The 12,470-nt window shown below is 36.8% G+C and overlaps 1 protein-coding gene across 6 annotated transcripts in view; it reads left to right on the forward strand.

The window, feature by feature from the left end:
* Nucleotides 1–12,470, forward strand: part of TASOR2 (transcription activation suppressor family member 2) — a 69,850-nt gene that overhangs the window by 26,490 nt on the left and 30,890 nt on the right. For 5 of the 6 annotated variants that reach the window (XM_068559712.1, XM_068559731.1, XM_068559747.1 and 2 more), the window contains 7 exons: nucleotides 879–970; nucleotides 3,102–3,239; nucleotides 3,386–3,516; nucleotides 3,598–3,617; nucleotides 3,717–3,816; nucleotides 5,672–5,772; nucleotides 9,664–9,767. In XM_068559712.1, the coding sequence (XP_068415813.1) occupies nucleotides 879–970; nucleotides 3,102–3,239; nucleotides 3,386–3,516; nucleotides 3,598–3,617; nucleotides 3,717–3,816; nucleotides 5,672–5,772; nucleotides 9,664–9,767 (686 nt within the window). Of the gene's footprint in view, nucleotides 1–878; nucleotides 971–3,101; nucleotides 3,240–3,385; nucleotides 3,517–3,597; nucleotides 3,618–3,716; nucleotides 3,817–4,961; nucleotides 5,092–5,671; nucleotides 5,773–9,663; nucleotides 9,768–12,470 lie in introns of those variants that run through there. The other variant, XM_068559752.1, reaches the window with a different exon arrangement.

Below are 12,470 nucleotides of genomic sequence, written 5' to 3' on the forward strand. Positions count from 1 at the left end.
TTCCTGAGAACCCTGTGATTTATGTATCTATGACTCATGCCCACCCTGTCCACTTAAGTGACCTACTCCTCAGTCACATGGTTATTATTAGCAGTAAGTGAAAAACCTGGAACTGGAACCCAATCTTCTGGCCACAGGTTTACTGCTCTGTCTGCTGTATCCATGTCCTCACCATTGTCTTTTATATTTCAAAAGAGATACTTCAGGAATATCTCTGAAATGTGTCCTTTCCTCCTTATTCTCAGTGCTGCTGCCGTGTGGGGATCCTCCTCTCCTGTCGTAACTTACAGGAGTCTCTCCCCTCTTGAGACTCACTTCTCTATTAAGCTGCAGTGGGCTGTGATGTGGCTATAGTGGTGAACAAAACAAATATAACCCCTGCCTCCCTGGAATTCACAGCCCAGCAGAATAAGCTGCTTGAAGGCAGGACCTCGTTGTATTTCCCTTTGTGTCACTGCTGCCTGGCACACAGCTGCCGTGTAGTAGACCTCAGCACACATTCTTAAATATGAGTACTTACTGAGATTTTTTGCAAAAAATGACTTGAGAATCAGATTACCATAGGCCTTTTCACTGAATGATTGCATGGAGAAAAAACAGACTCACAAAGACTTTTCCAAAAATGTGATACTCTTATCCCTTTTCAGTTACCGTACCCAAATAGAAAATTAGTTGTCAAACAGATATATTGTATCTTAGCTCTAATGTTGCCATACCTTTAGAATATCTCAAATAGTTTTTAAAAGGTAAGCAGTTTCAAAATAGTTTTTTAATGTTAGCATTTATTTGTCTTTTGTGTTGTCTTGTTCAGTTAAAGGTAACCCATGTGTAAACAATCTTTTTAAAGTGTAAATTAATCTATTTTTATACTTTTATAGGTGTATACATTTCCAAATACTCAGACTATCTTCATGCAAGACCTTGGTATCATGGGAAGTCTGGTTATGTTGTAATTTTTAATCTAATTAAGGTAAAGCCTAAATGTGCTTCTGTGTAATTTTTCTTTTAAAAATGAAAGATTATCAGTCTGTGACAATGTTCTTGGCAGATCATTTGCTACACATAGGCCTTGCCAAAGACAGCTATCTAAAGTCATAAAAAATAACTGCTTTTTGCTTTCCTTTAAGGACAAAGCTTTTTTAAAATTCATTTAATAGATGATCTATGAATATGTTTTTTTAAAAAGCTTCAAAATAATACAACAGGTATTCAGTGAAAAGCTTTCCTCTCACCCTGTCCCACAATGCCACTTTTTAAATAGTAAATAACAGAAAACAAGTAGCTGCTTGTAAAATAATGTGATTTCAGTTATAAGAGATGAATTTAGAAGGCAACATTCATTGTCTGATTTAAATTGTCAAAATGAGAAACCTTTATATATTTTTTTAATCCCTAAAACATTGAGACCTTGTTCACAGTTTCATGGGGCACCTGCAACTGATGATTCCAGAAATTTTTAAATGCCCTTAAATAGTCCAGTATAAATGAATCACGCAATTAGAATTTTCACTCAAATAGTAGGAAAACTCTGATTTTAGAGGTTGGGGGGCTTTTTGAGGACATATTCTGTGGTCTTATTATGTTTTTGCTTTTGTTTTAGCTTTCCTACTATCTTAAGTTCTTTGGTTATAAACCTAACACTACTGATTTTTTTAAGAGTGTGAACTCTTCATTTTCCAAAATTTGTCCCCAAGAACTGGAGGGAAAGTAGCATTGCATTGGCTCATAGTCACTGCTTCCCTCCCTTACTCTTCCCTCTCCTGCTCTGTGATAAGTGCTGTAGTTCTGCCACAGATGACGTGCCTGTCAGCTCAGATAGCAAACATTTTTTATTTATGTCAGATTGTGCCTCGGCATTGGTTTCGTGCCCCCGTATCCCACCCTGTCTGGTGGATGGATACTGCTGTTTAGTTTTTGCCTATATGCTCTCAGTCTTGCTTACTTTACTGCTTAAAAGTCAGCCCTGCCCAACATCATAAGCTGTTTGATGGGGAGAGGATACAGGTTTTGATTGCTCACTGAAGTACCATTTATATTATTTGTCTTCTTAGTATTGCCTTTGGTGGTCATATTGATGAAGAGGCGGGACATTAACAGCAAACATGTATATATGTTCTTTATTAGGCTACTTTTAAATCCTAGAGTAAGATTATTGCTATTTGAAGACATTTGATTAGTCTTAATATTTTCATTCTAGGGAGAAGTCAAGTTTTTGTTTGAGAATTATACAACTAACTATACTAGCCCATATTCTGGCTATGATTGCCATGTGGCTGCAAATATATGTGTATATATATATATTTTAAGTAATGCATCTTGTAAAGATAAAATAAAAATTGCCTATTATTTCACACCTCATTTTGGTATATATTTTGTGTATTTTCATTTTTTTCATATACGTCATTATATTATTCGAGACAGCTTTTAAAATCATTGTGTGATCTTTCATTGCATGATAAGCTTAAAAGTTCTTTTTTTCCTTTTTCTGGGAGATACGTAGCCCTTGATAAAGAGAAATCCATAATGGAAAATACTATCAACTGTTCAGTAATCAGGGCCATTGGCCTGTGAACTGCTTTACTGTGTATTTGCTGCTTGCTGGTTTACCAGGTCCTGGTGTAATAGAAGTATCTTGGTCTGTAGCTTACAATTTTATAATTTAATACTTCAGTTTAGAAACTCATCTTTTGAAATTTTAGATTTCACTTGTCATCTTTTATGATAATAGTCATTGTATAGCTAATCTGTTTGGTGGGCTATATAATTTCTCTATTAAAGAAATGGTTCTCCTAAATTTGGGGTAATTCATGTACTCCTTTGATACTGTGATAAAAGCTGTGGACACTTGCCTGAGAAAGATGCCCAAACATATCAGATTTTATTTTTTTAATTTGAAGGGTTAAGTACAAATTTAATGGGGTTCATGGATAATTAAAACTATTCTTGTCCTTAAGATAATTTTCTAAGAACCATAGTTCTTAACACAGTTAACTGTTAGTTAAAACACATCTACATCTTTATTAGGCTACTTTTAAATAAATCCTAGAGTAAGATTATTGCTATTCGAAAACATTTGATTAGTCTTAATATTTTCATTCTAGGGAAAAGTCAAGTTTGTGTCTGAGAATTATACAACTAACTATACCAGCCCATCTTCTGGCTATGATTGCCACGTGGCTGCAAATACTAACAAGGTTTCTCACAAGACAAGTCATTTTCGCACCTTTGAACTGAGTCAGGTATAGTCACCTGGGAATAAATCATTTCTAAGGTACATTTCTAAATCTAATGAGTTAAATTTTGGGGTTGGGTAGGGTTGAAATAAACTTGATGCACGTGGAATTCTGTAGTGTTACCCTGATAATACTTATTTTGCTTCTTTCAGTATTACCTCTACGAACTTTCAGGCAGCACTGTTATTGAGCGACCCAGACAGATCTGTCCTTATATGATTGTAGCTTTTCAGTACAGGGAACCTAAAAAGATGGCAGCACCAGCTCATAATCATAAAAGCATGTAAGTAATTATGTGCATACTTTGTTTTACTGGATTTCTTTCATTTGCTCTTATAAAAAATGCCTCTTTTTTTCCCCCTAGACTTGAACTCAAAGAAAATGGTAAGAAATTATTTAATTGGTTCTTTTAGCTGTTTCTTTAAGTAAATGTTTTGTTCATAAATAAAATAATCAGTTTCTTTCTTACCCTCATTTCTTAAGTTCTCACCTCTCCATGGAAAGGGAAATTAATTATTCAAGGCTGTCTGCTGTGTGATATAACTCTTTGGTCCTCTTACGGTACAGTGGTTCCAAAACAACTGTAAGTATTGAATGAGTGCCTTTACTGATGCTTGTATAATTTTTTGATTCTCATTTTGAGGTCTTGCTTGTTGGCACTGGTGTGAAATACAGCAACTGTACTTGGTTTTAGATTACTCTTGGGGACATGTATAGAGCACAGGGCCATGACACAGGAGACCTAAATTCAGATCTAAATCTGACTGTTGCCTTGAAATAAGTTAGTTTTATAATCTTTGACAAATCACTTTTTATATTTTAGTATCTTAATCCATTTATGGGAAAATGATCTCTCAGGCTAAATTAATTTACTTGATGCTAGAAGTTTGACTTTCCCCAAGAAACAAGTTGGACTTGCCTAGATAACAGATGCAACAGATTCTAGCCACTGAATTCTATTAGAGTCTTTATAAGATTTGCAGTATCTAGTTTTTTAATTTTCACATGATTTTCCTAGACTAGTATTAGAGTAGCTTTTACATGTATGTACATTATGATGAATTAAAGTATTTGCTTCTGCAGAGAGAACTGTGAAGGGCATCTTGTGATATCTTTTTGTTTAATCTATTCTTAGTTTGCACCCAAAACTGTTGAAAGTTAGACATGCTTTAATTGAAAAATAAAATGAAAACTGGTGTGCTATTAGAAATCATTTTCTTTCTACTGGCCTTTTTTAAGAAGAGAGAGGGAATTCATAGCCCATAGAATTACGAATTACGAATTCTGTGAATAAATAAATGGGAGAGAAGGGAAAGTTCTTCCTCACTATAGAGTGCAACTAATAGGTATAGAAAGAGTGATGGAATTCGGAAATCACATTTTGGCAACATCATAATAATCAATGGAGGCTTGATATAGTAGGTGAAAGTTTGATGGTATTTACATATCTCACAAAGGAAAAAATAAAGACTTTACAATGGAAGAAGCTGCAGATACCATCTTAGCTAAGTGGTTAAGTTAATGTCACCAGGAGAGGAATAAACATCATGTGCTTCCTGATATGATGCACAGAGAATAACATGATATCAGTCCGTGGTGCTCCTGCCAATCTAATCAGGAAGAAATGTTAGACATGCCCAGATTGAGGGACATTCTGCAAAATAAATGGTCTATATTATTCAAAAATATCAAGGTCACTGAAGATAAAGAAAGACTAAGAGACTGTTGCAGACTGAAGGAGACTAAAGAGACATACATAAATGCAATGTGGCATCCTGGATTGGATCCTGAGCCAGAAAAAAGTACCTTCTTTTGTTACAAGGGACCTTAGTGAGACAGTTGGCAACATTTGAATAAGGTCTGTAGGTTAAAAAACTGTCCTGTATCATTGTTAATTTCTTGATTTTTGCTAATTGTTTTGTGGTTATATAAGGAAGTGTTTTTCTTAAGGGTACACATTAAGAAGTATTTGGGGGAAAAGGAAACATCTGTAAGTCTACAAGTATTTCAAAATGAGTTTTAAAGAAGGAAAAGGTAGTCAGGGGAAATGATGCAAGTCTGGCTGCGGTTCATCCTGTGGCACTGAATGGTCGGCAGTCCCATATTATCAAAAGTTTTCAACTCTTACGTAGTGTAATTTCTAGAAGATTCTCATTCCAATATGCATAATTCTTCCACATGTCTGGATATTTTGGTTATAACGGAAATGCATGCATTCAGAAAATGTGAACACATTTGCAGACCATGGTTTATGAGGTCACATACTCAAAAATCTATAATATTTACGAATATGTACATTATTTGACCTGGAGTTTATAGATTTAAGAATTTTTTGTGGTTACAGTATTTTTGTTTGCTTTATATTAGAAAACCAAAACTTATGAAGGTGTAGTTTTAGTGTTTATTACATTACATGATATTGTTATTTTGTTTTTTAGACCACATGAACTAGATTTTAAGTATGTAATGAAAGTGTCGTCTTTGAAAAAAAGACTACCAGAAGCTGCTTTTAGAAAACAGAATTACATGGAGCACAAAGGTCTGTTCAGATGTCATGGTACACTGCATGTCCTGAGCTTTGTTTCAGTTATTTTCCACCCTCTCTTTCATACACACATGCATGCGCACATGTGCACTCTCTCTCTCTCTCTTGCCCTCTTACTTATGTTTTCCCTTAAGTGATTCTTAAAAGGTCTTTTGTGAAAGGTGTAGAGTAGCTCTGAGATTCAGTTCCTGGGAGGTTCCCTCTCTGCCTACTTTGTGGAGAGTTTATATCATAAATGAGTGTTGAATTTTCTCAAAAGCTTTTTCTGCATCCATTGAGATTATCATATGGTTTTTCTCCTCCAATTTGTTAATATGGTGTATCACATTGATTTTTTTGTGTATATTGAAGAATCCTTGCATTCCTGGGATAAACCCCACTTGATCATGGTGTATGATCCTTTTAATGTGTTCTTGGATTCTGTTTGCTAGTATTTTGTTGAGGGTTTTTGCATCTATGTTCATTAGTGATATTGGCCTGTAGTTTTCTTTGTGACATCTTTGTCTGGTTTTGGTATCAGGGTGATGGTGGGCTCGTAGAATGAGTTTGGGAGTGTTCCTCCCTCTGCTATATTTTGGAAGAGTTTGAGAAGGATAGGTGTTAGCTCTTCTCTATATGTTTGATAGAATTTGCCTGTGAAGCCATCTGGTCCTGGCCTTTTGTTTGTTGGAAGAATTTTAATCACAGTTTCAATTTCAGTACTTGTGATTGGTCTGTTTATATTTTCTGTTTCTTCCTGGTTCATTCTCAGAAGGTTGTGCTTTTCTAAGAACTTGTCCATTTCTTCCAGGTTGTCCATTTTATTGGCATATAGTTGCTTCCAGTAGTCTCTTATGATACTTTGTATTTCTGCAGTGTCAGTTGTTCTCCTTTTTCATTTCTAATTCTGTTGATTTGAGTCTTCTCCCTTTTTTTCTTGATGAGCCTGGCTAATGGTTTATCAATTTTGTTTATTTTCTCAAAGAACCAGCTTTTAGTTTTATTGATCTTTGCTGTTGTTTCCTTCATTTCTTTTTCATTTATTTCTGATCTGATCTTTATGATTTCTTTCCATCTGCTAACTTTGGGGGTTTTTTTGTTCTTCTTTCTCTAATTGCTTTAGGTGTAAGGTTAGGTTGTTTATTTGAGATTTTTCTTGTTTCTTAAGGTAGGATTGTATTGCTGTAAACTTCCCTCTTAGAACTTTTGCTGCATCCCATAGGTTTTGGGTCGTGTTTTCATTGTCATTTGTCTCTAGGTATTTTTTTATTTCCTCTTTGATTTCTTCAGTGATCTCTTGGTTATTTAGTAGCATGTTGTTTAGCCTCCATGTGTTTGTGTTTTTTACAGTTTTTTTCCTGTAATTGATATCTAGTCTCATAAAGTTGTGATCGAAAAAGATACTGGATATGATTTCAATTTTCTTAAATTTACCAAGGCTTGATTTGTGACCCAAGATATGATGTATCCTGGGGAATGTTCCATGAGCACCTGAGAAGAAAGTGTGTTCTGTTGTTTTTGGATGGACTGTCCTATAAATATCAGTGAAGTCCATCTTGTTTAATGTGTCATTTAAAGCTTGTGTTTCCTTATTTATTTTCATTTTGGATGATTTGTCCATTGGTGAAAGTGGAGTGTTAAAGTCCCCTACTATGATTGTGTTACTGTCGATTTCCCCTTTTATGGCTGTTAGCATTTGCCTTGTGTATTGAGGTGCTCCTATGTCAGATGCATAATATTTACAGTTGTTATATCTTCTTCTTGGATTGATCCCTTGATCATTATGTAGTGTCCTTCTTTGTCTCTTGTAATAGTCTTTATTTTAAAGTTTATTTTGTCTGATATGAGAATTGCTACTCCAGCTTTCTTTTGATTTCCATTTGCATGGAATATCTTTTTCCATCCCCTCACTTTCAGTCTGTATGTGTCCCTAGGTCTGAAGTGGGTCTCTTGTAGACAGCATACATACGGGTCTTGTTTTTGTATCCCTTCAGCCAGTCTATGTCTTTTTGTTGGAGCATTTAATCCATTTACATTTAAGGTAATTATCAATATGTATGTTCCTAGTACCATTTTCTTAACTGTTTTGGGTTTGTTATTGTAGGTCTTTTCCTTCTCTTGTGTTTCCTGCCTAGAAAAGTTCCTTTAGCATTTGTTGTAAAGCTGGTTTGGTGGTGCTGAATTCTCTTAGCTTTTGCTTGTCTGTAAAGGTTTTAATTTCTCCGTCGAACCTGAATGAGATCCTTGCTGGTAGAGTAATCTTGGTTGTAGGTTTTCCCCTTTCATCACTTTAAATATGTCCTGCCACTCCCTTCTGGCTTGCAGAGTTTCTGCTGAAAGATCAGCTGTTAACCTTATGGGAATTCCCTTGTATGTTATTTGTTGCTTTTCCCTTGCTGCTTTTAAGATTTTTTCTTTGTATTTGATTTTTTTTTAATTTATTTATTTATTTTTGGCTGTGCTGGGTCTTCGTTTCTGTGTGAGGGCTTTCTCTAGTTGTGGCGAGCGGGGGCCACTCTTCATCGCGGTGCACGGGCCTCTCACTATCGCGGCCTCTCTTGTTGCGGAGCACAGGCTCCAGACGCGCAGGCTCAGTAGTTGTGGCTCACGGGCCCAATTGCTCCGTGGCATGTGGGATCCTCCCAGACCAGGGCTCGAACCCATGTCCCCTGCATTGGCAGGCAGATTCTCAACCACTGTGCCACCAGGGAAGCCCCTGTATTTAATTTTTGATAGTTTGATTAATATGTGTCTTGGCATGTTTCTCCTTGGATTTATCCTGTATGGGACTCTCTGTGCTTCCTGGACTTGACTGACTATTTCTTTTCCCATGTTAGGAAAGTTTTCAACTATAATCTCTTCAAATATTTTCTCAGACCCTTTCTTTTTCTCTTCTTCTTCTGGGATCCCTATAATTGAAATGTTGGTGCGTTTAATGTTGTCCCAGAGGTCTCTGAGACTGTCCTCAGTTCTTTTCATTCTTTTTTCTCTATTTTGCTCTGCGGTAGTTATTTCCACTATTTTATCTTCCAGGTCACTTATCCATTCTTCTGCCTCAGTTATTCTGCTATTGCTTCCTTCCTGAGAATTTTTAATTGCATTTATTGTGTTGTTCATCATTGTTTGTTTGCTCTTTAGTTCTTCTAGGCCCTTGTGAAACGTTTCTTTTATTTTCTCCATTCTATTTCCAAGATTTTGGATCATCTTTCCTATCATTACTCTGAATTCTTTTTCAGGTAGACTGCCTATTTCCTCTTCATTTGTTTGGTTTGATGGTTTTTTACCTTGCTCCTTCATCTGCTACATATTTCTCTGTTTTCACATTGTGCTTAACTTACTGTGTTTGGGATCTCCTTTTCACAGGCTGCAGGTTCATAGTTCCCATTGTTTTTGGTGTCTGCCCCCAGTGGATAAGGTTGGTTCAGTGACTTGTGTAGCCTTCCTGGTGGAGGGGACTGGTGCCTGTGTTCTGGTGGGTGGGGCTGGATCTTGTCTTTCTGGTGGGCAGGGCTGCGTCCAGTGGTGTGTTTTGGGGTGTCTCTGAACTTAGTATGATTTTAGGTAGCCTCTCTGCTAATGGGTGGGGTTGTGTTCCTGTCTTGCTAGTTGTTTGGCATGGGGCGTCCAGCCCTGGAGTTTGCTGGCCATTGGGTCGAGCAGGGTCTTAGCGTTGTGACGGAGATCTCTGGGAGAGCTCTTGCCGGTTGATATTACATGGGGCCAGGTGGTCTCTGGTGGTCCAGTGTCCTGAACTCGGCTCTCCCACCTCAGATGCTCAGGCCTGACACCAGGCCGGAGCACCAAGACCGACCCTGTCAGCCACACGGTGGGTCTAGGGAGAAACAGAATTTTTCACGATAGCATTTTAAAATAAGAAATGTTCTGTGTTTCTGATTTTCTCCACAGTCTGTTGCCAAGATATGTGCTTCAATATGTATGAGGTGGAACTGTCCAACAAGCAAGGGGAAAAAGTAGATAAACTAACAGAGTACATTAAAAGGGAGCAATTGGTAAGAATCATCAATTTAAAATATTATGTTTTCCTTAAATTGAGAAATTGATATCTATTTATTAGTTGGCTCTGCCTAGATTGAATTGTTTTAGCTTGCTTAAAAGGATTTTTTTTTTTTTGGTCGCGCCCCACAGTTTGTAGGGTCTTAGTTCCCTGACCAGGGGTCAAACCCAGGCCCACAGCAATGAAAGTGCCGAGTCCTAACCACTGGACCGCCAGGAAATTCCCTTAAGAGGATATTTATCATTTAATATTTATTGATATGATATTTATTGGCTAACATATTCATCCCCTTTGTATCTTAGTTTACTTTTTTTGTGTCTCACTAGTCAGTTCATACTCCTGGTTTTAAGTATAGGAGGACAGTTTTTCTCAAATCCTTTTTTGTTGTTGTTTTTGTTTTATGATGGAAGAATTGAGTAGATCCCTAGTATTTCTGCATTAATCAAAGGAGATTGATTTGTGAGATATTTCTTTAAAAGTGAACTTTGTCAACACATAGGTGTATAAAGAAAGAAAAGTTGCTGCTTCTATTGTTTTCATAGTGTAGAAAAAGCACGATTCTGCTGAGAAATATGTAACATCCAAAGACCTCTCCACTATGTTAACCAGGGCTCCTCGGTCTGAGGATAGGAGTAGATGCTGACCTTACAGTGAGTGATTCCCAACATCCCAAAGGAAACGGTGTGAGTGATGGAAGTGACCAAACAAGTCTGCTCAGCCCTTTAGTGGCACAACAGACTTATCCCCATAGTAGACAGCACGAAACCAGTAAATTAACAGAATAGATATGTGAGCTGCGTTGGGAGTAGTGTCAGGTAAGATGCTTGAGTTGCATGTAACAGAAATTCAAACTGGCTTAAACAATAAAGAGTTTTGATAGGCTTACTTTTCAGTTTTAGATGGTAAAGCAAGTTCAAGTGCTGTTTGCTCAGGACTCTTTTTCTTTCAGCTTCTCCCTCCTCTGTGCAATAGTTCTGTCCTATGCTGCCAGTCAGGGCTGCGTGCTTCCTTTTTGCATCCAGAGAGAACCCGTCCTCCAAACCATGGCTTGTGTCCTTAGACCAGTTCCATCATCTGCATGTCTCTCAACAGTAACTGCAAAGGGAATGGCCCACACTGATTAGCTCAGGCCACTCAGAGCCCACCTTCCAGAACTGGGTGCGAGGTCAGTGCCCCCCATTCTGCAGTAAGGAGATGCAGTGGATGACACAGGATGCTGAGCAGATAACCACTGAATATCGACTGGGATTATAGGCTATGTGTTTTTGAAGTAGTGTAGTTCATTTTATATTTGGAAATTAAAAGGAAGAAAGTTCAAAGATATTTTCAGAAAATGCATTAGTGAAGGGCCTACTTGTGAGTGCTTCTGGTATTGAACTCAGGAGACTCAGTGCCCAGCTTTACTTCACAGTTTGTGTGTTAATTACTTACAGAAATTACTTATCACATAAGGTCCTTCCCTCTCAGTGCTCCAGACTGCTTTTCCTGCCTCATTTTATAATGAATATCGGTCTCCCTACCTAGACATTGAGCTCCTTGAGGGTAGGTATCATGTCTTAAGCATCTTTGACATCTTGGTGCCTGGTGTATAGTGGACGAGCAGTAAATGTCCCTTGTACCTACAACACTGGACTTTAAGAACAGTACTGAGGAAGGTCTCTTCTTAAAAAGGTGGTAAAGACATGTATGGCTGGATTTTTCTGTGTGTAAATGGAAAAGGCTAGAAGTAGATATTTCAAAGATTCTATGATTTTTTTCCCCACAAAGGTTAAAATAGGAACTTTATATAGCCCTTTCAGCACATAATTTGAGAGACTAATAAGATACACTACATATTTGTTTTATTTGCACACATTTTGGAATAAAGAAATGTACAGTTTTAAGCAGATATAGGATTTTACTTTCATCTATATTACAAAACTAAAATTCAGAATAATGTAGCTAATTATTGTCACTTTTACTCTTTACACCGATAAAAATGTAAAACAAGAATTACATCTGTTTGCTGATAAATACCAAAGATATGGGTATATATAACTGTTGATACATTTATTCAGTAATTCTTTCTTGAGTGCTTACTGTGTGCCAGAAGCAAAAAGACAAATAGTCCCTGCCATCAAGGAACTTATAAGACTGTAGGAGACAAAAATGTAAACCAACCAATGCATAGGGGCTGTGATAGAAATGTATGGAGACTCACAATAGTGATTGTTCCTGTGGGTGAAGTTTCAGTCTCATAATTAGTTCCAATAAATAATTAGAAAAGAAGTCTTTTTTTCATACTTGAGTTGTTGTTGAATAATTTATTGATTTATCATATTTGTAGGCTTATGACCTGTCAATTTTTGAAGTATGTTTTATCACTTTATAAAGTGGTATATTTTATTCAGTTTTTTTAACTGACAAATTATTGTATGACATTGAATTTTATCTTTGTTAAGGGTATATAGGCTTTTGAAATGGTGACTAATGGGGAAGAAGAGCTGTTATCTCTGTGATGTAGAATGACAGAAGATGCCACTGAAGAGTGTGGTAGAGGGAAAAAAGAAGTATTTATTTTTGTCTGCATTTCTTATAACCGGGGGACCTAATGATGTTATTTCCAATTATTACCCATCTCTTAGGAAGCTGTAGAAAGGATTCTTTTAATGGATGGTATCTTCCAGTTTTTCTAGTTCCAGGATTCTGTGATATGTTT

The sequence above is a fragment of the Eschrichtius robustus genome, chromosome 1 (assembly GCF_028021215.1).
Source record: "Eschrichtius robustus isolate mEscRob2 chromosome 1, mEscRob2.pri, whole genome shotgun sequence".
In the NCBI taxonomy this organism is placed as follows: domain Eukaryota; kingdom Metazoa; phylum Chordata; class Mammalia; order Artiodactyla; family Eschrichtiidae; genus Eschrichtius; species Eschrichtius robustus.